Source organism: Anarrhichthys ocellatus, unplaced genomic scaffold, assembly GCF_004355925.1.
Source record: "Anarrhichthys ocellatus isolate YVR2014 unplaced genomic scaffold, GSC_Weel_1.0 scaffold17, whole genome shotgun sequence".
Classification (NCBI taxonomy): domain Eukaryota; kingdom Metazoa; phylum Chordata; class Actinopteri; order Perciformes; family Anarhichadidae; genus Anarrhichthys; species Anarrhichthys ocellatus.
In genome coordinates this window covers 1,434,712-1,461,331 of record NW_022280047.1, presented here as the reverse complement: position 1 = coordinate 1,461,331, position 26,620 = coordinate 1,434,712, and the positions used below count along the sequence as shown (strand labels likewise).

The following is a 26,620-nucleotide window of genomic DNA, read 5'->3' as shown; positions in this document are numbered from 1 at the left end:
TTGACATAATTGTAATTCTCATAATTTTCCTCCTCTTATGGCAAAATGCTTGAGTTGGAAAGGACACACCTCTATTGATTGTGGTTTAAATGTGGTTGTTGTAGCTTTACAAGTCCTGAAATAAGAACAGATGCGTATATAAAGTGACATAAATAAATACTAGGAGGTACATAAACTACAATAAAATAAAAATAGAAACTACACAACAGCATTTGGAGACAAACACATGGTAAAGTGAGTGGTGCTGATAAAGTGACAGTGGCCTGATTAATATTAGCAGGGTCAACAAGTCTATGAAATCAGTGTCTGTATGAATATTAAAAAAAATTGTGAGTCAATGTAACATACTGTTGCATAATATGGTACATTATGATATAGTATGGGTAGAGACCTAGTATAAAGTGTAGTAACATAGTAGTATAGTATACCATAATACATAGCATTGTACAACAATATAGCATAGTAGTATAATAACATAATATGATATGTAGTATTGTACAGCAATAATATAATATCAAATACCACATGGTATACAATACCAAGAGAGACATATATGATATCACTTTGCTTATGACAGATGTCCTGTACTAATAACTCACATTTAAACCAGACCAAATACATTTTAAAAAAGTGAGCCATGCTGAATCATGCTTCATTTTACACCCATATTATAATATCTAGTTTTAGAAGTTGTTCACAATATTTTGAGATGTTAAGTCGTCATGTAGACTGGCTTTGCAACTGCTCTTCAGCTTTGGGACCCTGTATAATAATAACCATTAGCTTAATGTATATTAATAAATACACACCAGTTTCACCTGTGTTTGGCGTTCAATTGTCATCTCATTTTGGTTTGCTTCCCAAATGTCCTATTTGATCCCCATACGAAACCCTTAGTTTCTCCCATTACATGTGCTGTTTATACGCTCCCTTCTGAGTCTTTTTGCCCCTTGTCCCAAACTTTACTTGACACAGTTCATCTTTACAAAGATAAAAAGTCAGGAATCTAATTTAGTCTGCAAAAAAATAATATTCAGGGGGTGGGTGGATTTTGGTGTGGTGGTCATTAGCCACTTTGCCAGATATAATCTCTGTCACCTGCAGTTTACACTTTAGCCAGACATCCTCTGGTTTTGAAATGCTTTTGCTGTGAGGAAAATTTGCTGAGCATCACTCAAATGTAAATCATCCTAGTCAACCAGCGACCGTTTGGCCCAGTACTTTTTTAAAATCTGTATTTAGTAGGCCAAATATCAAGATAAATTGGCATGTCATTCATAAAGGTGTGTAGACATAGTTTGAGATGGTCTTTAATGTGCCGGCATGGTCCGACATAAAAGGAGGATGCAACAGAAAGGGTTGAAATCCTCAGAATAAACTCGTATGTGGGTTTTGAGTTCATTTTAATCTAAGAAGTACTATCATATAACAAGATATAGTCGAACTGCTTTCTGTTTATATTGTCCAACAGGTTTCCGTGGTGCCAATAATCTGTGGAATACACATCATTTGTGGTGCCAGGATTTAGAGGCAGAGTGAGAGGTCTTTCATGTCCCGCTCCTCTCAGCTACAGATCAGGAGAGGAGGCGTATAAAAGCCAATCAGACTCGACTGGACGTTGCTGCAAACGTAACTACGGGATCTGCATCACGTTATGGTCAGCATGAAATAAAAATAATCAAAACAAATATTTTAATATTTTATGTGAATTATGTGATAGTATTGAAATATATATTTTAAACAGTTTCTTTTCTTTACACTATCCCCTCCTCAAAAGACTCCTCCTTTCATTTCAGTGTGTGTGTGACTTATATTACATTTGCTCCTCGACCTCCTTTTTTTCTGGCCCACATTCTTTCCTATGAAAGCAGATGCCTTCAGAAGTAAACTACACATCCCGGAGTGCTCCTCATAACCCCTCCGGGTCCGGATCTGTGGGATTTTGGCGCTGAGCTGCAGGAGAAACCGACCACTAGGCCTGGACTAAAAAAAGAAAAAAAAGAAAAATAAACTGGGTGCTTTTGTTAAACCAGAGGAAGAGGGAGCTAGAGATTATTATTAATAAGAAGACTACAGGAGGGCGACGAGAACTGAACACACATCTGTCTGCAGCAGTGTTTCTACTAAAGGCTCCAGTCCCTACATTGAAGAAGAGCCCAGCTTTGGGATTGGGCAGAGACCAGATAGCGTAACACCCCCTCCTCCTCTCTGTGGAGAATTGCGTTAAATCGAGAAAGGAAAAGGCCTGAGCTTTATCTATATAACAGGACATTTTTTAGATTTTTTTTCTCCTTATATATTATACGAGGAACCGTTGCTGGCTGGTGTATGTGTTTAGAATGGGACACGCTGAAGGTATTTATATTTTTCTAATATATGTATATATTTCCCTGCATCTCTCTGCTCGGCATCTAAATCTGTGCTGCTCCTTCGCTCTCCTCTTTAGCGATAAGCGTGTTGGCCATCGCTGCTGCATGTTGTTGTCCCCCCTCCTCTCTCTCTCCGTCCGCTCGGACCATTTGTTTGGGGACGTAGCTAGCTTATTTTCGGGCACATTTCTAACCAAAGCCGCCAGTGATGGAGGTATAATCAACGCCAGACAATTTGATTTAAAGGGGCAAAGGCAGCCATATTGGCAGCGGAGCATTAGCTTAGCAACATTAGCTTCCCCCTTTTCATATTCTTCCATGTGGTGCACACAAACTGATAAATAATAACTGTCAACGCTTATTCGTGTGTGCCTGAAGACAAACTAATATAAATGGTGCCACCCCTCTGTGTCGTGGTTGTTTTCTAACGGCTAAAAACGGTCCACATCTTTTTTTCCCAAGACTAGCTCCTTTTGATGGCAGGTAGCTTTAGGCTAACATCGCAGAAAGCTATAAGATCATTCAGAGAAACATTTTGTTCTGTGTGCGCAGTCGTTTTTGTCACAGTTGTGAGCGGGTATTAATGTTTCCCACAACACACACGGACCCTAAAATAGTAACACAAATCGTTATAGGTAGCTAGTGACCGTTAGTTGACACCTTTATGGATGTTTACATCAACGGTATCCACCTTTGCCAACCGCTGGGCAAAACCCGAGCGTGTTCACAAACGGAACCACGATCAGTGGAATGAGTCGATTCACTGTGAGCATGCACGCGCCGACACTTTTAACCTGATCAGTTAATCATTAGTTACATATATATATATATATATATGTAAAAGTGTTGAGTATAAGAGGGCTAAGCGGGCGCAGGTAGCTGCTCTTTGTTTTGTTTTGTGATCGCAGGCCACCATGTGTTTGTGTTGGTGAAACACTAACTGATCTCGTGAGGAGAGGCACTGCACAGATGGTTAATGGCTGTCAGAGAGAAACTTCTTAATTGGAAGTACGAGCTGTCTGGAATTAGTTTGTGTGTTCATGGAGATACGTTTAAGATAATTGACGGTGATTTGTGGATCATGATTGGACTTGACACAGGTCCTCTTATTGTCTCCTAACATCTAGACAGCCCTGTGAGTTTATCAGTGCTTCAACTAACAACCGTTTTTTATTAAAATATCTCTCCCAGAGCCCAAGTAAACATAACTAAATTCCAGTTTTGTCTTAAAGTTAACAACTCAGCGATAATTCAGTTAATTATCATCGAAAACAACACCAACAAAAATCAACAGTGCTATGTGATCTTCAGCTCTTCAGTGTATTGGTAGCTGAGGTAACATTTGAGCGGTACCGTATGTATTCTCAGGATGGTGCTACATGTCACATAATATGCTATGACTTCATAAAGCATCAATGCTGGATTACCCGCCAGGCAAAGCGTGATACTGCCCTGGGGCCCCCGAAGGCCCCCAGGTCCCCTGGTTGGCAATTATTTTGTTTGCAAATATGCACCATATTAGCTGAAATGGTCCTAGTAGTTTCACCTTATCTCAGTTCTCTATGTCAAAATCTAGTTTTAACATTCTGATTCTATTATGCCTTCATATTGCGTGTTGCTAAATCCATTTGTGTTTAATAAGATGACCACAAACTGACTGACACACTGCAAACCAGGTTCAGGATAGTATCCCACAATAGGAGCACTGGTAGGTTCATGGCCCTCTGGGCTTGATGTTATGGAGCTGCCACTTATGTGATGCATGCATACACTAGTGCCGAACGATTTAAAGAAAATATATATTACGATCATTTTTGATTGATATTGCAATTGCTTTATGATTTGCGATACAAGGGGAAATTATATATTTTCCATCATCATTCTCATTTTCATTTAAATGATTCTGGTGTGATATTTGTGTGGATCTGTAAAGAACAAAGATGTCTCCTTAAGTCTGTAGAATATGATGCGTAGACCAGGACGTCTGCAGGACGACACTATTTAATCTAAAATGCTATTCTGCCATTTGAAAATTGCAGTAGGCCATATTACAGTTCAGATGAAATTGTGCATCCCGTGTATACGTACATAATGAATAGAATGTGACAGGAGCCAGGGGGTCAACAGGGGCCCTCAAAGGGTCATGCAGAGAGCAGATTTGACGTGTGTCCTGCATGTCGTATCATTTCTCAGGGCATTCTTACAGGATAAATGAGATGATCCTGAACAAGGTATTTGTCCGTCTTGGTTCTGGTGTGATAACTGTGATGAACAGTGACGAGGATTTAATCAGAACCTCTTCTAACTGCATACGTCTCTCTCATCAGGTCCAGTCAAAGAAAAAGACAGTTAAGGATGCAGGAGCCCAACAATGGATTTCTCCTTCTCTTTCATGCAAGGGATCATGGGAAATACAATTCAGCAACCCCCTCAGCTCATTGACTCAGCCAACATCAGACAGGAAGGCACCTGCGACACCGGCAGTGACCCCGGCGAGGATGGTGGTCCCTCCTACGATGCTGCCCTGGATGCAGAGTTCTCCTATCCGCCGTCGGCCTCGGAGGACATGTCGCATGTCTCCAACGGCTACCCGCCCGGCCTGGGCATGTACGAGCCGCAGGCCAAGTTCTCCATGTACTCGCAGTTCCCCAACGGCTCGGCCAACGGCTACGGGGCCATACGGAGCTACGGCGATCACGGCCTCATGCCGGGGGAGGGGACGGTCCTGAGGGGCCCGGGTCTCCAGGAGAGGCCTTTGTCCCCCGTGTCCCCGCCTCTGCACCCGCACCTCCACCACCATCACCATCACCCCCATCCCCACCACCACCCCCACCACCACGGTGCGCACCACTTCCACTCGAACCTGCCTCACATACAAACCCAGCCGCACACGCAGAGTCCCCCGCCGCCGCCGCCCTCCCAGCACCACCTGCCCCACACGCCTCACATCATGACCCACACTCTTCCCCCTCCTCCCCCGTTGCTCCTGCCTTCCTCCAGTCCCCCGCCCTCCCTTGTGGACAGCACCCCTTCCTCTCAACCCCCCCATGGTCTGTCCAACACCCCCGGTGGGGTGCTGAAGAAGACCAGCTCTCCAGAGATCAAGCTGAAGATCATAAAGACATATCAGAATGGGAAAGAGCTGTTTGAGTCTGCGCTGTGCGGAGACCTGCTGCAAGAACTGCAGGTAATGTCTGCATGTCTGAGCTAGTTACACACACACACACACACACACACACACAAGAACATGGCACTTGACTTGTTAATTGTTGATGTGATTGTTCATTAAAAAAATACAGTGCTGTCTCCAGCTTCTAAAATGAGAGGATTATCTATTTATCTCTGTTTTATTTCACTGTAAATGTAATATCTTCATGTTTTTAAGACGTCAGATTGGATTCTGGGAAACTGTAACAGGAAAAAAAAATGTATAATGAAAATTCCAGAAAATAATCTGCAGATACATTCATAATGAAAATAACAGTTATTGTAACACAATGAGCCTCTTGAGTGTGAACGTTTTTATTGATCTTGAACCTCTTAACCACATCTCACAGTCAGCCATCAACAATATTGATCACGGCATGTACTTGCTTTTATCTTTGCATATTTCTTATCAATGTCTGCAAATAATAAAACAGACTTGAAACATAATTGTTTCACATTCGTTTCTTGAAAAATTACTTAAATGGTTAAATCCACTATCAAAAATGTTTCTCTTTAATTTTCTACATTTTTAAGCTCAACAGCTTACCTTGTATAAAATCACAAGGCAGTGTACATTGAACCACAGAAAGATTGCGTCACATCCTAAATACAAGTCTAATCTGTCCCATTAATATTCATATGGAATTGTTGCAGTGTTTTCTTTTACTCGTGGAGCTCTGAGGGAGTTGTGATTTCAGCAGACACACAGATCCATCTTTGAGCTGCCTTTTATGTAAAAAGAAAAAAAGTCAACCGATGTCTCATCACCACCGTTTTGTTTTTCTATTTTCTGATCTTCAGAAGGAGTCTCAGAAGAACGAGGCCACTCCCATTCAGCGCCGCCACGAGAGGAAGAAGGAGAAGAGGAAAAAGAGTGCGCGGCTGCAGCTGCAGGTCGAGGAACAGAACCTGGACCAGAGCCCGGCACAGGCACAGGCAGGTACCACGGAGCAGACAGAGGAAACCCACGTCCAGCCCCGGCCGACAGAGACGCCCTCGGCCCAGACAGAGAAGCCTCCGAAGACCGTTATCAAAACTGAACCAAAGACGCCGAAGGCAAGAGCGCGTCGGTTCACCCACCGCAGCCGTTTGATATTCTGTCCACACAAATCCCTGTACCTCGTAGCGAACAGTCGGTGACCCGCTCCTGTTTCCCCGTTTTAGGTTCCGAAGGTCCACCATCCGTCAGTGATCCAGGAGACGGGCTTCTGTAAGGAGTTTGTGATCGGAGATCTGGTGTGGTCCAAGGTGGGCACCTATCCCTGGTGGCCCTGCATGGTCTCCTCTGACCCGCAGATGAAGGTCCACACTCGCATCAACACCAGAGGTTCGTGCACGAAAAAGAAATAACTCAACGGGATCTTCCTGTTTCCTCTAACATACGTTTGAACACGCTCGTCTTCCTCTCTGTGTCTCTGTGCAGGTCACAGGGAGTACCACGTCCAGTTCTTCGGCAGCGTCGCTGAGCGAGCGTGGATCCACGAGAAGAGGATAGTCCTGTACCAGGGGAAGCAGCAGTATGAGGACCTTCAGGCTGAGACTCTGCGCAAGGCCTCGAACCCTGTAGAGAAACACAAAGTACGTACGGATGCATCTGAGAAGTGTTCTCAGCCTGATCCAGTATGAAGACCAGATGCTATGTCAACTTTCAGTATTATGATTCCAGGAGTCCAGTGCTCTTAGTGAAGAGTATATACTGAATATAACATATAGAAAAAGATGAACATTTTGGTAAAAGTAAAACCCGATTGATACTGGACTTCTGAGACCTGATGCAAAACTTTAGGAGTGACAACATGTTAGCCGCTCCTCCTTTTGTTTATATGTACAGTGGGTACGGAAAGTATTCAGACCTTTAAATTTTTAACTCTTTGCTTCATTGCAGCCATTTGCTAAAATCCAAAAAAGTTCATTTTATTTCTCATTAATGTACACTCGGCACCCCATCTTGACAGAAAAAAACAGAAATGTAGAAATTTTTGCAAATTTATTAAAAAAGAAAAACTGAAATATCACATGGTCATAAGTATTCAGACCCTTTGCTCAGTATTGAGTAGAAGCACCCTTTTGAGCTAGTACAGCCATGAGTCTTCTTGGGAATGATGCAACAACCTTTTCACACCTGGATTTGGGGATCCTCTGCCATTCTTCCTTGCAGATCCTCTCCAGTTCCGTCAGGTTGGATGGTGAACGTTGGTGGACAGCCATTTTCAGGTCTCTCCAGAGATGCTCAATTGGGTTTAGGTCAGGGCTCTGGCTGGGCCAGTCAAGAATGGTCACAGAGTTGGTCCGAAGCCACTCCTTTGTTATTTTAGCTGTGTGCTTAGGGTCATTGTCTTGTTGGAAGGTGAACCTTCGGCCCAGTCTGAGGTCCAGAGCACTCTGGAAGAGGTTTTCTTCCAGGATATCTCTGTACTTGGCCACATTCATCTTTCCTTCAATTGCAACCAGTCGTCCTGTCCCTGCAGCTGAAAAACACCCCCATAGCATGATGCTGCCACCACCATGTTTCACTGTTGGGATTGTATTGGGCAGGTGATGAGCAGTGCCTGGTTTTCTCCACACATACCGCTTAGAATTAACGCCAAAAAGTTCAATCTTGGTCTCATCAGACCAGAGCATCTTATTTCTCATAGTCTGTGCGGGCTATGCAGGCTTTCATATGTCTTGCACTGAGGAGAGGCTTCCGTCGGGCCACTCTGCCATAAAGCCCCGACTGGTGGAGGGCTGCAGTGATAGTTGACTTTGTGGAACTTTCTCCCATCTCCCTACTGCATCTCTGGAGCTCAGCCACAGTGATCTTTGGGTTCTTCTTTACCTCTCTCACCAAGGCTCTTCTTCCACGATTGCTCAGTTTGGCTGGACGGCCAGGTCTAGGAAGAGTTCTGGTCGTCCCAAACTTCTTCCATTTAAGGATTATGGAGGCCACTGTGCTCTTAGGAACCTTGAGTGCTGCAGAAATTCTTTTGTAACCTTGGCCAGATCTGTGCCTTGCCACAATTCTGTCTCTGAGCTCCTTGGGCAGTTCCTTCGACCTCATGATTCTCATTTGCGCTGACATGCACTGTGAGCTGTAAGGTCTTATATAGACAGGTGTGTGCCTTTCCTAATCAAGTCCAATCAGTTTAATTAAACACAGCTGGACTCCAATGAAGGAGTAGAACCATCTCAAGGAGGATCAGAAGAAATGGACAGCATGTGAGTTAAATATGAGTGTCACAGCAAAGGGTCTGAATACTTATGACCATGTGATATTTCAGTTTCTCTTTTTTAATAAATTTGCAAAAATTTCTACATTTCTGTTTTTTTCTGTCAAGATGGGGTGCTGAGTGTACATTAATGAGAAATAAAATTAACTTTTTTGATTTTAGCAAATGGGTGCAATGAAACAAAGAGTGAAAAATTTAAAGGGGTCTGAATACTTTCCGTACCCACTGTATATTGATTTTCAGGATAAGATCATAAAGAATTCCTCAAGTGCAGCTGTCGGAAAGACAGCTTTATTGGTGTTTTTATTTGGAAAAATACCTCCTTTATTTGTATAAACCAATCACATATTTTAGATAATTTAAGTCTCAAATTCAACTTATTTCGAAATAATTATTCGGGGCTCTTTTGCATTTTCTTTAGATTTTTCTTAGTTACTGTATAAATGACTGAATTTACTTTTATTTATGTTATACCATCACATGGCTCATCCATTCAAAACAAAACAAAAATTAATATTTATAGTATAACAATTTCTTTCCCTAAACTCTCATGCATTCACTTAATAACTTGCAAAACACAACCATTCAACCGCTGTGACAATCAGTAAAATGAAGTTACCATTTTAAAATAAAGTACATTCTATTGAAAATTTGAGCAAACTATGTAGATGACACTGAATGATCCCATGTATGTTTTTTTTTTTCGTTTTTGAACCATCATGTATCGATACATATTTGGGTAAGCCAATATTGATAATATCAGGTTCCATTCAGAAATAAAGTTCATCAGCTGTTTGGTATTTAATTCATGTTTCCTCCTCCAGCTCCTGAAGCCCATCCCTCAGCGGGAGCGTTCTCAGTGGGAGGTGGGTGTGGGCCACGCCGAGGACGCCCTCGCGATGTCACGGCAGGAGCGCATCGACACCTACACCTTCATCTACGTCGACCCAGACCCTATCGAAGGCCCGTCCAGCAAGAAACCCGGCATCCGAGCCGAGAAGCGAAACCGGCGCTCCAGCGGCTCGGTCGGTAAGAAGGAAGCGGGGGGAGTGAAGTTGCCTGAGAGAGAGCAGCCGCCGCGCCGGCTGCTGCCGCGCCGGCAGTGTAGCATTTCGAACACGGAAGACAGCGCAAACTCCCAGGCCTCGCAGGAAGAGAAGAGCCAGAGGGGGGACCAGCGTAAGGCCGGCTCCCCGAAGCCGAACGTCGGCAGCGACGCGCGGCAGGACGCGCCGCCGCCGGTCAGGGCCTGGAAAACGGCCGCCGCCAGGAAGCTGCTGCCTCTCTCCATCACCATGAAGAGGCTGAACGTGGAGATTACAAAGTGCGATTGGCCTCTGCTGCAGAAAAAAGCTGCGCCGTCTCCGAAAAAAGAGCTGGAAGAAGAAGAAGAGGAAGAAGAAGAAGAGGAGGAGGAAGAAGAGGAGGAGGAGAAGGAGGAGACAGGGGCGCGGGAAGCCCGGCAGCCCGACTTGGGATACTGCTCGCCCGAGGACAGCCGAGCTAAACCCGAGCCCAGTCCAGAGGAGGAGGAGGACGGGGACGGGGATGGGGATGAGGGGGAGGAAGAGGGGGAGGAGAGGAGAGGCTCCCCCGCCAGTCGAAGGAGTGAGGAGGGAGGAACGCAGCAGACCTCGTCTCCTGGATCACACCACAGCAGTCCACACGGTTGGTAATACACCGACATGGAGGGTGCGTTTTGCCAAATATTTGACGTGTTTGTCAGGTCAATAAGAGATTATTTTTTTAATGTGTTTTTCAGGTTCTCAGGAGAGGAAGCTGCAGCGGCGGTCAGTCAGGAGCAGGTCTGAGTCGGAGAGAGGCAGCGATCCCATCCCGAAGAAGAAAACCAAAAAAGAACAGGTATCGGCCCCGCGCAGAATAAAACATTTAAAGAGCGCTGCACCTTTGTTGCATATCATATCTTTTCCTCCCCACATTTCCTGAACACTCTTTTTCAACTCTGTCAGCTATAAAGTTAAAGCAAATTCAAAAAAAATACACAAGGGGTGTTAAAAGGGGCGTACGTCAGGTACCGATGAGACAATAAAAAAAACGATCCGCGAACTCTGGTTAAAGTAACTTCAAGGCTTCTCAGATAATAAAACACTGTAATATTAAGAAAGAGGATTTTACAACAATAGTTTTTTCTACATCGCGCCACTTCTCAGGTAAACGGTGGTATTAATCTTTTTCACTTTACAGACTAATCTACCACCTGTGTGTTTGAACGTGTGTAACGTCATTGTGAGAGTCTTCATGACCGGGGCTTCAATATTTTATACAGTGTTAATGTCGGTTTGAACTTGGTCTTTCCCCAAACTAAGTTGCTGCTACCTGAATAAAAATCAGCAGCATGATGACCTGAACTTCCTCGTTTAACCCCACCACAGGCTGAGATGGCTCCTGAGACCACGCTGAGGACTGGTTCACAGAAAGGTAGGGGATCCTTCTGTCATGGCTCCTTTTTAAAACCTCTGCTGTGGGAACTCTTTAGACTTTAAAAAAAAAAAGAAAGAAAAGTGAAACATCTTTTTTGACATTTTTTTTGCGACCCTCTAGGAGCCAGTGAGATCTCGGATGCCTGCAAGCCCCTGAAGAAGAGAAGCAGAGCGTCGACAGACGTGGAGATGGCTTCTTCTCAGTACAGAGACACCTCTGACTCTGACTCTAGAGGCCTCAACGACCCACAGGTAGACTCACAACAACAAGTACAGAAATACACACACACAATGAGGAAAATACTGCAGTATCAATAAACATACGTCCACATGCAGAAGTCAGAATAAACAGTATTTGTCTCACAATATTTACAAGAAAAACCGTCAGTCATCTGATCATCATTGTCTCTGTTTAACTTTGCCTATTTGCATATTTTTTATTTGTGCAGTTTCACCAATGGTTCTTTTTTTTACACAACTCAGCCGAACAGTTTGATCAGCAGTAAAAATGAATTGTTTCCAGCTACTTAGATATTAATATTTTAGAGTATTTTTTTATTCATGATTGTGATCTGAATATTTCTGGGTTCTGTACCTGAAAACATCACCAGGGGCTATTGAAAGGTGCAATGGGAATGGACCAAACCATGAATCAAATTATTCATTAATTAATAATGAGTGGGGTACACATGTGGTCACACCTGTGCTTCTTCACAGTAAACGCACCACCGCGCTCACTCTTTCTCCGTCTCGCAGGGTCTGTTCGGGAAGAACCTCGATAGTCCAGCAGCAGCCGACGCAGACGCTTCAGACACTCAGTCCGTGGACTCCGGCTTGTCCCGTCAGGACGGCAGCACCGGCAAGAGGGACACCGTCTGCCAGGTCAGCGCCGCTCATGATTCACCATCTCTCTCGTGCCGTACTCTCTCACTCAACGGGCTTCCAGTTATCGTTTTTTTGTTTTTTTGTTTTTTTTACACAAACCGTCTCTCTCTGCGTTGTTTGTGCGTAGATCTGTGAGGTGTACGGAGATGGCTTGGCGGTGTGCGAAGGCGACTGCGGCAGACAGTTTCACCTGGACTGTCTCGGCCTGACGTCCCTGCCCGAAGGCAGGTTCACCTGCCTGGAATGCAGAAACGGTGAGCGAATTTGGCAACACAACCTTAACCGTCACAGCTGTTGTGTTCGGCTCTGTGCGTTCGACTTCTCTCTCATTCTGTTTTTTTCTCCAGGCAATCATACTTGTTTTAGCTGTAAAACGGCGGGCCAGGAGGTGACGCGCTGCTCCGTGTCCGGATGCGGCTGTTATTACCACGAGGACTGCGTCCGCAAGCTCCCGGGCACAACCGGCGGTTTGGACGGAGGCTTCTGCTGCCCTCAGCACAGCTGCTCTACCTGCTGCCTGGAGAGAGACCTGCAGCGGGCCAGTAAAGGTAAAGCAGCCTCCACTTTGCTTTCAAGCTCCTCTGACTTCCTCTTTGAGGCTGCAGTGGAAGCTTTGGGGTAATGAGACGGTGTTACATCAGCAAAGTGTATGAAAAACAAAACTTTCGGGCCTCTTCTAAAGTATTAGAAAAAAAAAACAGAATGATGCAAGGGTGAAGGCTGTACCTCCTTGTATATGGGAGAGGGAAGAAGTGCAAGAGGAAGAAATAGTGTTTTTCTAGAGGGAAATCAGATTGAGAAAGAGAGAACTTTAGAAATCTTGCACTGCACATAATACAGGGGGTTTGGTGACACAATTGTTGCTGCAAACATCCGGTTTCACCTGAAACTTAAAGTGCTCTATTTGGTTTTTAAAGTGAGTGGCATCTGGAGGCTGCAGACCAATTGGAGGAAAACAAAGTAATGTTTTTTTTAGACGATGGTGCATTATGTTTGCTGGAAATCACCCATCTGCAAAAAAAACATAAGGGGAGGAGATGCACCATGTTTGCAACAAAGTTCAGATATATTTTGGTTTAAATATGAACCTCAGATGCTGAGGTGCCAAAATGCGCCGAGAAAAAGTCACATTGTGACACCATTGGCTACAATTTGTACCTTTTTAATTAAAGGTGTCTGACCTAATTCATTATAGAAACTCTGCAGTGATTGGGAGTGAATATTTTCCCAGCTCCAAACTGCTGTAAAGTGGCTGCTGAACTCAGCTGTCCCCGCCCCCCTTCCCCCTTCTTCCAGGTCGCCTCATGCGCTGCATCCGCTGTCCGGTGGCCTATCACACGGGGGACAGCTGCGTGGCGGCGGGCAGCATGGCCCTCACCCATCACATCATGATCTGCAGCAGCCACGGTGGCGCCAAGCGGAACGGCCTCCTCACCTCCCCCATCAACGTGGGCTGGTGCTTCCTGTGTGCCAGAGGTAAGCTCTCACCACTGCACACGCCACTGGCCTGCCTCTCCTGCAGCCGTGTTTATTTTATTAAGAAAAACAAAAACAAAAAACATTTTGGCCGTTCTTAATATCTCCACACTCGCCACAAACGGCAAAATCAGTTCTTCTGTCTTGCACCTCACATTGGGGCATCAACAGGACGTGATCGCCCACCATTTCTTTTCAGGAATACAACCTTTTTTTATATATAAATGAAGTCATAACAGCAGTAACATCTCATGAGTGAAAACCGAAACCCCATAAACATCATTTTAATCTTTTAATATTACATGTTTCATGAGATGTAATGTTTGTTTTCCATCACGATACTAATACTCTGAATGATCCGGGCTGTTACACTGCACTCTGCTTAGAACGGTCCCATCAGTCCTGGATGGTGACCAGTGAGAAAACACAGGATTCACCCTTTTGTTTTTTCCTGTCCAAGTTGAGTGCACTGTTTAGCCTCTTTGTGTCAGAACAAACTTTATTTTGTGTGTGTGTGTGTGTGTGTGTGTGTGTGTGTGTGTGTGTGTGTGTGCGTGTGTGCGAGAGAGACTGTGAGTGTTTGCTCTTTCTCTTTTTTGTGAATTTTGGGTAATTTCGAGTTTTGACTGCGGCTCACCCCCGTCTCTTCCTGTGTGTCTTGTGTAGGACTGTTAGTGCAAGACCTTACTGACACCATATTAAGTTCATATGCCTATAAGTCCCACTACCTTCTGACTGAGTCAAATCGTGCTGAGTTGAAATTACCTATGATTCCCTCTCCTTCGTCAGCTACCAAAAAGAATGTTGGGAAAGGTAACTGAACCGTTTTTCTCTTTCTCCTGTCCCACGGGTCTGTGTTTGGGTCCTGCCCTCACGCCCCCCCCCCCCCCCCCTCCTTTTTTTTGTAGGCATCTTTCATTTCAAAGGCTTGAGGTGCAAAGTTAATTAACTGGTTAAATAAAAAGATGCCGTTAATTGCAACGCAGAGTGGCGCAAAGTAACTTCAGCCAAGTTCCCTAACACATTAACAGAAGACAATGGGCCTCATGCAAGAACACTTTTCTATTCTTATTCCAAACCTGTCTTTTCTGAAGAGCGTGTGAGAAGTCGGATTCACCAAACAGAGCTCGGTGTGCGTTGAGCATTTTCACAGCGGGCATTTTTGACTTGTCACAGTAGGAAAAACACAGGTGTAAATAACAGGATTAATCCAATTTAGCTGCAGTTTTCAGTGTCCGGTTAGAACATGTTAGAATAGAACAGAGAAAATTTTAACAATGTTATTAACACCTGTCCTTCGCCCACTATGACATGTTATGTCTGTTGGGGGGGAAAAAAGGCTCGTTGCAATCATAGTTAGGATAATTGATGCCCCAGAATTGCAATATATACTGTAATGCTTTAATTCAAGAGTAAAAAGATATGCTGTAGGAGAACAGCAGACAAACTTTAGACAATATTAATACAGCGGACAGCGATGTGTCATCAGAGCAGCTCTGGACTGACACAGAAATAACTGTGACTTGGTCACATGTAAGCAAGCACCAATATTCAATTGAATTTTTATTTGTATACTATTTTTACTATATACTATTATTTACTGGAATTAAAATTCAAATTGACAAATTTTTTGATGCATTAAAAAAATATTATTATTTTTTTTACCAAGTTGCTGGTGGACGATTCATAATTTAATAATAAACAAAAATACCATATGTTTATTTGATACATTTTGTTTTGAAAAGCTAAGAAAGCACTTTTTAAACACTGGTATCGGATCGGTACTTGGTATCGCTATTGGTTTTGGGACTTACAAAAATTCTGATTGGTGCGTCCCTAGGCACGTGACAACAGGTATATATAACCTCTGTCTCTCTGTTGGCGTCCAATGGGAGAACTTTGAGTTGAGAATTTGTATGGCAGTATAGGTTTTATTCTAAAGTCCAGAATGAACCTCCATGTTCAAAGAATAAACTGTTTGACCTGACCTTAGATGCTAAAGAAATGACATGAGATGGATGAGAGATTATTATTTAGCAAATTTTTTTTTACCTTCTTAGTGAATGGGCACACCATGATAATTTGGTCTGCTGTAGATATACATTTTTATTTAGTTATTGAGAGATATATAATTTATTATTGTCATTATACGTTTTGAAAGTCTAGTTTTTTTTCTTCCTGTGGAGAAAGGCAGACTGACTGTACATGACTTGTTTTGAATTGTCTTTGTACCCAGGGAGAAGTTACTGCGACAAGTTCTCTTAAATCACTCGTACGTGCCACTTAACAACTCTGTGTGTGCGTGATTCTTGCACGAGGCCCATTGTGAGATTATTTCGCGCTGTGCATGAACAATCTCTGCAATAAAGCTGTTTATAAACAAGTTAAATCAAACGTTCTTTTCATTTTCAACATGTGAAATTTCTTTGCTAGGAAAAAACAGAGTTGGTCACCAAACCTCCAGTACTTAAACTACTGTATGATGCCGTGGACTAGTTCAGGTCCTGTCTGTGGTTTGTGGAGCTTATCGCTGCTGGAGGGGCATACACTGCTTCTCTGCTTCAGCACTCTGGGCTTTATTTTAATTTTTTTATTTGGAAGGCCTCGCACCTTTTTATGCTGACTGCAACTAATTTTATTTTTATTTTTTATTATTTTCGACTGAAATTCTCAGACGAAAACAAAATTCTGCTCACCTCATTTCCTCGAGCTTTGACCTGCCTTGGATGGAATATAATCTCAATCGGGACGAGATCTGATCACAGTCGAGCAAAGATCAGCGCAAGAATAGTGAGATTGCTCTCTTTCAAAGTTGCGTAAGATACATGATTCCATGCAAGCTGGTCTGTGCAGGATGCGGTTTGTGTGATGGGAAAAGTTTGCTTTACTAGCAGGACTGCATGCCTGCTTTTTAAGTATAACCCTGATTCATTGTTAACTCGCTGGCTGATTTTTATTTTTTTTATTCCCGTGCTGCCGCATGTGTTTCCCTTAGACTGGTCTTGGTACATTGCTCTGAATCTGATTGCCAGACATGCCAGAACTGCTGCAATGAAAAGTTAGTGCAACCGAGCTGAGAACACGCAGGTGTTTCCAACCACGTTCGGTCTTATTCGTGCAGCGGTGGCTCTCACAGGAGCCTTCACTCAAACAAAAAAAACTCCTGGCATTCATTTTTTTTAACTTCAGAATAATGCCCAGATGGAATTATGATAGCTTATAGATATAAATATTTTCCCTACATGGACACTATTTTCATATCGCACCAGATGTATTTGTAGCATTTGTACTTTTTCTCAGGCTTGTCTGCAAATGAGATTCAGAGTTTGTCCAGGTTTTAAGGTGCATCACCTAATCATACACTCCTCCTCTCTTTGCATACCCATTTCCCACAACGCATGCACACATACACACACCCACACCCACACAAAAAACACCCACACACACACACACACACATACGTATACATCTTACAAATGTAGGAGGCAAGTTGCTGTGCTGCGACACATGCCCGGCTTCCTTCCACCCGGAGTGTCTGGAGATGGAGATGCCGGCGGGGGCGTGGTCCTGCAGCGATTGCAGGGCGGGGAAGAAACCACACTACAAACAAATTGTCTGGGTCAAACTGGGCAACTACAGGTACGCACAGAGTACCGGTCATGGGACTGCTGTGGGGTTGTGCAGTCAGTTTATGGTACGGTGACTTTTAAAGGATAGGTCTGGTGATGTTCTGTGTTTATGTCATTTAAAAACCGCCAAAACCAACCACAGATTTATGGCCTCAGTAAGAACAAACTGGCTTTGGGCTGAGAACCACAGACAGGCTATTAACAGACTAGCATTAACATTAGATATGTAAAAATATAGTCATATTGTAGAAGTTCAGTGCAACAAATTTGCGTGTTGTGATATTTTAGACGCAGGGGACACAAATGTCTCCTCCATGTAAGAAAAAGCATCATGTGCCCTAAATCCTGCCTTTCTATTGGCCAAACATGTAGATCTTATAGGTCAGTGATCTCAGATTTTTTGCAGGCGCTTGATAAATCAATGTTTGTTGCCAGAAACCAATGAATTGTCATTCACATAGTAAGTTTCAATGGGAACGAATTGCGAGCAAAGTAAATGTTTGCAAGTGTGACTCTGCACTCGAGCCATGATCATTTTTGTTTTTAATGGTTCGTTTTTTTCACCGCACTCTTCTTCACTTTTCAACGTCCCCGTCCCGCTTCCCTCGCAGGTGGTGGCCAGCGGAGATCTGCAACCCTCGCCTGGTGCCGTCCAACATTCAGAGCCTCCGCCACGATGTCGGCGACTTCCCCGTCTTCTTCTTTGGCTCCCACGACTACTACTGGATCAACCAGGGCCGCGTCTTCCCTTACGTGGAGAACGACAAGAACTTCGTCACGGGTCAGATCAACATCAACAAAACTTTCAAGAAAGGTAACTTCTTCCCAGAAAGGATTCCCCCCCCCCCCCCCCTTACTTTTCGGCCAAATATTCTGTGGTTCTCGTCCTTTTTTTGGAGCAAGGATGAGATGTCTGAGATCTGAGAGGTTGTTGGTGTGTTTCAGCTCTGGAAGAAGCGGCCCGGCGGTTCCAGGAGCTCAAGGCACAGAGGGAGAGCAGGGAGGCTCTAGAGCAGGAACGCAACTCTCGCAAACCTCCGCCCTACAAAATCATCAAGGTGACGTCATTTAAAAAATATCCCACTTCAGACAAATAAGCCCAAAATTGTATACGTTCTGTGTTTTTACATCTCCTTTTGGTGTCTTCTTGTATCAGTCCAACAAACCAGTGGGGAAAGTGCAGGTGCACGTAGCTGACTTGTCGGAAATCCCGCGATGCAACTGCAGACCAGCGGACGAGCACCCTTGCAGCCTCCACTCTCAGTGTCTCAACCGCATGTTGCAGTACGAGTGTCACCCACAGGTCTGAACGCATATCTGTTATTTAGCTCACCTCCCGAACTGTAAAAACAGTGAGACAGCCCTCTGAAGGGGCACCTTACCTTTCTTTTTTTCTGTGTTGCCGTCGTCAGGTGTGTCCTGCAGGAGACAGCTGTGAGAACCAGTGTTTCTCTAAGCGGCTGTATGCAGAGACGGAAGTGATTAAGACAGACGGCCGCGGCTGGGGCCTCAGGACCAACCAGGCTCTCAGGAAGGTGGGCGTTGAGCTCAGTCCTTTTTCTTTTTTTTTTTTTTTATCTAAAATGACATCATTGGGTCATCGGATTACAAAACAGACACATCAGGATATCAGGATCCACCTTGAATATCTGACAAATGGAAACTAAATGCCCAAACGCACTGGAAGTGATAAATAACCAGCGTCAATTGATGCAGGCATCAGAGTTGAAATGCCTACACCCCAGATCCAGTAGTATTTTAGGAGAAGATCGCTGAAGCTATTTTTATTTTTATATATTCATAATAACTAACAATAATAATTGATATTGCTATATTTAGTAATCTATCGTCTTCTGGGGAAAAATCCATAGCTTTTGATTCCTTTCTAGCTCTCTACAAACAGGTACTGTAACAAACAAAACAGTTTGGTCGTTGGATCCTCATTTGACGCTCAAATCAAAACAAGGTCGGAGTAGGGTTGTGTGTTCGGCCACTTACTACAATAGTTTTACTTGAAAATGCGTGCGTCAGGTGCTTTCAAAGCGTATAACTGTTTAATATGACCCTCCTGCTTTTTAGTTTTCTTCAATTTCTTGTATTGGAAACACTCAGTCAAGGTTTGCTTTTAATCAAATTCAAAGACACCGTAGGGACAGTCGGACTACTGAAAAGAAAATCGAAAGGGTGACCAGTGTGAGTCACAAAAACGCGTGTTTTCTAATGGAAGACTTTTAAGTTTGAAATGACAAGTAAAAGACCGAATGACCTAATGATCAGACTGTCAATTAAAAAGGCTTTGAAACGCATTGCGATGACGTGATGTTTCCCGCCCTTCTCACTAATTGCGAGTTGTTTTAATTAAGGGTGTCTGTGCTGAAACGCGATGCTTGTTCTTCCCTCCAGGGCGACTTTGTGATGGAGTACGTGGGCGAGGTGATCGACTCGGAGGAGTGCCAGCAGCGGATCAAACGCGCCCACGAGAATCACATGGCCAACTTCTACATGCTCACCCTCACCAAGGTAACGCCAGTGACACTGGTGAACGTTGTTCGCTCCTTACACACCCGGTGTCTCAATTGTCCCTCTTTCCTTCGCAGGATCGCGTGATCGACGCCGGCCCGAAGGGAAACTCGGCGCGCTTTATGAACCACAGCTGCAGCCCAAACTGTGAGACCCAGAAGTGGACGGTAAACGGGGACGTTCGCATCGGACTCTTCACCCTTTGTGACGTCGAGGCCGGTGAGTTCACGCGGAAACATAACACACACACACACACGCGCATGTACGTTCTGTTTTGCATTCCTACGTTACGTGCTCTCAGAGCGAGCCGGGCGATTCGTGAAATCTGTCTATGGTGTTCCCGCAGACACGGAGTTGACGTTCAACTACAACCTGCACTGCGTGGGCAACCGGAGGTCGTCTTGTCACTGCGGATCAGACAACTGCTCTGGATTCCTGGGAGTGCAGCCAACGGTGAGGACGTTGACCTCTCGTTGTGCGTTTTCTCGAGCAACCCTGGCTTTTTGACACCACTTTTGTTTTCTCCCGATGTTTCCTCCAGAGCGCCGTGGTGATGGAGAAGGAGGAGAAGGCCAGGAACGCCAAGCTGAAGCCGAAGAAGCGGAAGCTGCGGCCAGAGGGCAAGCACACGCACGAGTACTTCTGCTTCTGCTGCGGAGAGGGAGGCGAGCTGGTGATGTGCGACAGGAAGGAGTGTCCGAAGGCGTACCACCTGCTGTGTCTCAACCTCACCAAGCCGCCATACGGTAATGACACACTGAGCCTGTGTGAGAAGAATCTGTAGACGCGTGATGGCAAAATCTAGCTGATAACAATCTCAGTTGATTTCAGCAGCATAACAATCCTTTTGGGGAAAAAACTTTATTGATACCTATCCTGACTTATTACCACAAACTAACATAACTTCTTTTAACAACAGGTCAATTCCTAAAAAACGGGTACACAACCTTTTTAGGCCATGTCACTGGTTTACGAAGAAGATGTTTTCTTTCTTTTATTTGAGGCCTGAAACATATTTCATACTGAATATGAAAAAGCTAATATTACAGCCATGTCTCAAAAAACAACAAGATTTTTTGTTGCACATTTATTTACAAACAACATTTTTTGTCATTCTAATAATCTCACAACCCCTCAGATTAGTTTGAGACCTCTTGTGGAGATCACCCAGGTTGGGAACAACTGTCCTCTCGCTCATCTGCTGAGGTTTTTTAGATATCAACCTCCGAAGAACCAGTAAATAAAACTTAAAGCAACAACGTCATTTCTATTGAACTGAATGTTCAGTGGTCTGAACACTGAGCATTGTTGGCACACACACACGCATACACACCCGTGTAATTTAAAACATTTTAAAACAGAAATTCGAAGAGAAAAATAAATATTCAGTAATTCCCACAAGGAAGCAGAGATATGAACTTATCTGAAACAAACGTGAATTTGAGTAGCAGAAATGTGTGTTTTCTGTTCTCCTATCCTCTCGACCCTCATGACCCCTCACATTCATCTTGGTGGGGCCTCGACCCCCCTGGTCTGAAACCCGTAGTGACCTCTGTATTTGTCCGCAGGACGTTGGGAGTGTCCGTGGCACGACTGCAGCGTGTGCGGCGCCCCGGCCTCGTCTCTCTGTGACTTCTGCCCGCGCTCCTTCTGCTGGGATCACGAGGCGGGGGCCCTCACCTCCTCCGCCCTCGAAGGCCGCCCCTGCTGCTCCAGCCACGACCCCGTCAGCCCCCTGGGCTCCAACTCCGGCTCGACCCAGCCACGCCGCTCCGCCCTGAGCCCCGCCGTCGTCAAGGAGGAACCGGAGCCGGAGCTGGAGCCGGAGGCGGACCGGCCGGCTTCAGAGTGACACCGCGGCTCCCCTCAATACCTCATTCCCTGTAAAGTGCGCTCCCGTTTGGCCTCCTGGGCTCTGATCCCGCTCTGACGAAAGGGAATACAGTGCTTTTTCTTTATTTTTTTTTTGAACGGTGCTGCGGCCCGAGCCTGAGACACGCCGACGAACACCTCAATGCCGTTTGTTGCGAGAGCAGAGCGACTGGAGTGTCGGCAGGGGGAAGTGACCAGGGATCATCGAGCGCCGTTTTCCCTCCTCTCTTTGCCACAAACGCCACCACTAATGCTCTCCACAGACCAGACCACCACCTCATTATGTTTCGTTTTGTTTTTTGTTTTTTACAGCTGTGGAAATTGTGAGTGTTGTCACGTCGTCAGATACTGGAACTTTGATGGAGGAAGAGGAGGAGGAGGAGGAGGAGGAGAAGCTGAACATCTCCATCGTCACGCTGCTCCTCTCCTCGTTTACTTGCTTTAAGCTGCGGTCAGCATTTATTCCACACACACAGGATGGCCGTCTAGAAACGAGCCGGCCTTCCTCCTCCTCCTCTTCCTCCACAGCCGATCATCACTCAAGACGTGATCGTATTTCTCTCGTCTTCTAAAAAGGGGAGAGGGGGGGATGGCCGATTTTTGTGCAATTCTTTTCAGGACCACACTACATTCCAAACTTCCTTAGACATGGTTTTTAATATACTTCTGGGTATAGGTGAATATAATTATATACAGTATCTATGTTTGTTAATGTTTACAGACAGATTCTCTCACTTCATCTCAGTGAGTGGTGTATTACGTTTGTTTGTTTCGGTGTTAAGCATTGCGCAGACCTCCTTGTGAACATAGTCCTATTAAGGTGAAATATAATGGTATATAGCGTAATGGTATGACATTACAGAAGTGCTTGTGATTTTTCATATTGCCAGTCTCACTCGCCATTGTGTACATAAATTGGCTCATGGTATTGTAAAGTACGTGAAGATCGGGAGGGGCGGAGCCTCGCCTCTCTGGTCGTTCCTGGAAGAAGGAAACTCTTTCCCTTTTTATTTGTTTTGTTCTGGTCCCACATTTCCTCCAATTGCAATTGCTGTTATTTGTATAGTAGACGGAGGGGCTCAGCTTGTGATCACTGGTGCTGTCTTAAAGTATTGTTAATCAGCCTTAAGTTTGATTCTGGCTGTAGTGACTACTGCCCAGACGCAGTCCGTTTCAGTAACGTCGTGTACTGTGACTGCTTTCTTTGTTTTTTTTTGTTTTTTGTTTCGCCAAACTTTTCCTGAAAAGCACTTTTACACGGCTTGTCGCTCCACACTTTAGCTAGATCATACATATTCAGAAATGTGTATTAAAAGAACATAAGACAAGTGTTTCAAAATGGATACCTCTTCTTGTAGTAACGTCTGAATTATAACTGTGTTGAAACTCTTTTTTTTTTTTTTTTTTTTTGTTCTCTCTCGAGTTGCTGGGCCTTTTTTTTTTTTTTTTTGTTTGTTTTTTTTTTAAGGAAAGTGGCCTAAATGCTGCTGCTTTCTTTTGGCACAAGTAGGAGTGACTGCCAGCCCGGCTTCGTACAGAAAAAGTCTGCAGTGTCCTCGAGACGCACTTCTTCCTTTCTCACCCGGAGAACATCCTCACGGCTGGGCTTTGTGTAAAGACGTAATGGTTATAACAACAGTCCAGTATGATGTACAAATACAAACTTCTGTACAGTGTTTTTAATCGCTCATCCGTCAAATCCAAATTCTTGTGTATTTATTGCACCACATTTTATACCAATTTCTTTTTCAAACACCAGTGCAGTAATTTGTCTCCCCTCCTCCACCACGGTGTAAGTGAAATAGAAATTTAAAAAAAGACAACACGGGGAGTTTTACACAATATATCTGTATTTAGTCATTGCGTACGTTTTAGTTTATTCTCACATTGGGTGTAATGACTCCACACTTTTGGTGACAGCCGCTGCTCATCGACCTGTATCGTGACTCACTGTAATTGGTGTTTTAAAGCAGTGTGAAGCAGTTCAATATAGGAATGTAAAGTTGCAGTTTTTGTGCTTTTTTTTTTTTTTTTTTTTTTCCCAAGCCTGGACTCAAGGAAGTTTAACTGTAAACATGTCTCAGCCATTTGCTTGTGATTCAACCCTGGTTACCGGAAAGTATGTTTGTGCCGTTAATTATTATTATTTTAATTTTTTTTTAAAGCCTGTTATCGTGGTCGGCCTTTACAGTCGCGCTACAGGGTAAAACTGTGCCAATTTTTCCAAATCATTTCAGAACATTTAGGCTCTCATCGAACGCAGCGCGCACATTCAGTCAGTCTCCAGTTTATTAGGAACAATGAGCTAAAACTAATGCAGTCTGACACAACAGTCCTGCAGTAAATCCTCACTCGTGACGATTCTGAAATCAGGTTCTGTAGAGGTTCGTGAAGGAGGATTCATTGACTGTTGTGTTAGACTGCATTAGTTTTAGCTCATTGTACCTGATAAACTGAGAGGAACTCTTTCAGAAAAAGGACTAAAGAAATGGGGGGGCACATTGAATGCAGAAAAGTCTTCTGGGGCCACACTGCACATGCATTGTTCTGCACATTGAAGTAAAGTAACAATAAGCAAAACTGTTTTTTGAGTGGAGGACTTTAATATGCTAAATATACACACATACATAGATAACAGAGGCACTTCATCTTGTACTTCAATGTCTGTATTTCAGAGGGTTTCATGATTAATTTGTGCACGCTCTTCTGCATTCAACAGCTGCTCTTCTTTCCTCATTCTGTCATGACTGACCCTTTAGGAAGCTGCTTTTTTTTTTTTTTTTCCTTGAAAAAAGAAAAAGACTACTCAATGATTTCTTGCAGCTGTCTAATTTGCGAAACTCTTCTCATTCAGAGACAAACTTTTTGTTCAGTACTAATAATTAGGTTTTTAGTATCGGGAAGGTGCATCTTTTAAGTCACTTTTACAACAAACTACAAACGGTCTGCGTGTGTAAACTTGAATTTTCTTCATTTTTATTATTTATTATTGTTTTTTTTACACGTATGATTATTCGACCGCAGGCTTTCTTGACTCTTCTGTTTTGCGGCTTCAGATAAAATGTCTGAGTTGTGATGAACTGGTTCTAAAGCCTTTTTTTTTCTGTCAAGGTGCCTGTTGAGCAGAAATGCAGGCTTCCAACATCAAACACTGGTTTAATCCACTTCAGTTGGAGAGTCTATTTTTTCTTGCACAGAGTTTGTGTGACAGCCTTTATTTTACAAATTTTTTTTTTTACACCCGCAGATCGCATGATCATTGTTGTCCTCTCCTGCCCTTCCCAGGTGATCCAGCAGCAGTATTACAGCGCCAATCGTTTCATTCTCTTAAAATGCTTCTTGTGTGTACGTTTTATGTTGGTTTCTTCTCATCGTAGTGCCCACATTTGTTATTGAAGAGACAGCATGTTTTCTCTCATTTAAGTGACCCTTAAATACACCCGAGGAGGATTTTTTTGTTTTGTTTTAAATGTCCAGGATTATTATAATAATTTTTTTTATATACACTTCAATTTAGGATGGAACCCCCCCCTCCCCTTGTATGTTTCAGTTCACTGTGACGTCTTTTGTTTGTGCAATGTGGCCGACTGTCTCCTTTAATTGACATGCTGTCCGAGCAGAAATAGTGTTTGAATACATGAATAAATAATTCACCTTCATAAGCACTCATCTCTTTTTACTTGTAGTAAAATTACTTACAGTAACTCTAACTGGGGTCATATCTATCTCTCTTGGTGTTGCTTTGATTAAAACGTGGATGAACACAAAATACCATGTTGATTACTGTTCGACCTGTGTTACTGCATACTGCATATTGTCGAAGAACTTGTAAATAGTTTGCATTGAACTTGCATAGAATCATGTTAATGTGGCGTGCTCTTATTTTTTTGTTTGCCTGTATAATTCTGCTTCTAAATGTGTGTGACTGTTGAGACGACACTCTTTTTGTACATGACTGTCTTTTTATTTGAGAATATTGATTCTGTCCTTTTTCATTCTAAAGTTGAGTTTGAAGAGTTCAGACATGCCTGAAGTTTGACTTTAATAAAGCTGTACTCTGTCTCAGTGAAACGCTCTCGCTGTATGGGGTTTATTTTAACACATTCAGTCAACTACTTTGAAATAATATTATGTGATGAGAAATTAACATGTTAGGATCAATTTAAATAATGTTGATTCCAAGCGTACTAGAGATAATGCAATTCATCATTATTATGGGTGTTAATGGTTAACACCATTAACATTTATTTTGGTGTTTACCAAAATAAAAGTACTGCCTATAGTAAAAAGTGATGCAGATAATAAACGATCTGGTACCGCATGTGATTTAAAACACAATTCATTAGACTTTTTTTTATGGTAAGATGAAATTTATTCATTCTAGATGGCTTTAAGTGGACGTGGCTTTTTGCATCCACATGTCAAGACAGATACAATTACATACATGACCATTTCCGGTTTATACAAAACTAAAGACCTCCCACATTTTCCAGTTTTGTACTGGTCAAATACCATGTTTTTAGTTTTGTTAGTAATTTAGATAAACTCCAGAGTTTACGGAATACAAAAGTGACTTCGTATTTACAACCCCTGTGGTCACACAGCAAGCTCATTTAATCCATTTATTATTATACATATTCTGATTCTTACAATTGTGCATGCTATGTAATCAAATTGATTATGCCAAATAATAACTGATTAATACTATTGAGTAATATTGTAAATGTGAGTTATACTGAATATCCAGTAGTATCAAACACATTTGCCACAATGATCAAAATGCATTTAATCTGTAACATGATTCAAACTGAATGATATATTTAGAAATAAAATGTAATACCAATAAAAAACAATGTATATGTTCAGTTTAATCTACCGACTATAACAGTGTGGTACGGTCGAGATAACCAGAACAAGCGAGAAAGTGGATCTTGAATTGAGGTTATTTTTTCACAGTACATTTCTACGTTTTAAATACATAATTTTACTTTGAAAATACCAAACCAGAAGTA

General features: G+C 43.3%; 1 protein-coding gene across 5 annotated transcripts; it reads left to right on the top strand.

Annotated features, from left to right (window-relative positions):
* Positions 1-1,776: 1,776 nt before the first annotated feature.
* nsd3 (nuclear receptor binding SET domain protein 3) lies at positions 1,777-25,679 on the top strand. Of its 5 annotated transcripts, none has more exons than XM_031856357.1 (24): positions 1,777-2,355; positions 4,697-5,556; positions 6,381-6,632; positions 6,741-6,903; positions 7,000-7,154; positions 9,610-10,453; positions 10,548-10,648; positions 11,179-11,224; positions 11,348-11,478; positions 11,983-12,108; positions 12,239-12,365; positions 12,459-12,659; positions 13,408-13,587; positions 14,254-14,400; positions 17,070-17,226; positions 17,828-18,030; positions 18,162-18,274; positions 18,373-18,519; positions 18,629-18,751; positions 19,620-19,736; positions 19,814-19,955; positions 20,083-20,189; positions 20,278-20,482; positions 21,305-25,679. In XM_031856357.1, exons 2-24 carry the CDS (start codon positions 4,741-4,743, stop codon positions 21,586-21,588), a joined length of 4,887 nt encoding a protein of 1,628 aa, XP_031712217.1. In that variant the 5' UTR covers positions 1,777-2,355; positions 4,697-4,740; the 3' UTR covers positions 21,589-25,679. The 5 variants fall into 5 exon arrangements, with proteins under 5 accessions (XP_031712217.1, XP_031712218.1, XP_031712219.1 ...); XM_031856358.1 differs by having other exon boundaries at positions 6,378-6,632; positions 9,619-10,453; XM_031856359.1 differs by having other exon boundaries at positions 6,378-6,632; positions 14,377-14,400.
* The last annotated feature ends 941 nt before the right edge of the window (positions 25,680-26,620 follow it).

Excerpts from the sequence above, each read along its gene's own strand:
- nsd3 (XM_031856356.1), top strand. The coding sequence starts at position 4,741 with ATGGATTTCTCCTTCTCTTTCATGCAAGGGATCATGGGAAATACAATT. Across the intron at positions 10,454-10,547 it reads ACACCACAGCAGTCCACACG|GTTCTCAGGAGAGGAAGCTG; the intron begins GTTGGTAATACA and ends TGTGTTTTTCAG. Across the intron at positions 19,956-20,082 it reads CCTTTGTGACGTCGAGGCCG|ACACGGAGTTGACGTTCAAC; the intron begins GTGAGTTCACGC and ends GTGTTCCCGCAG.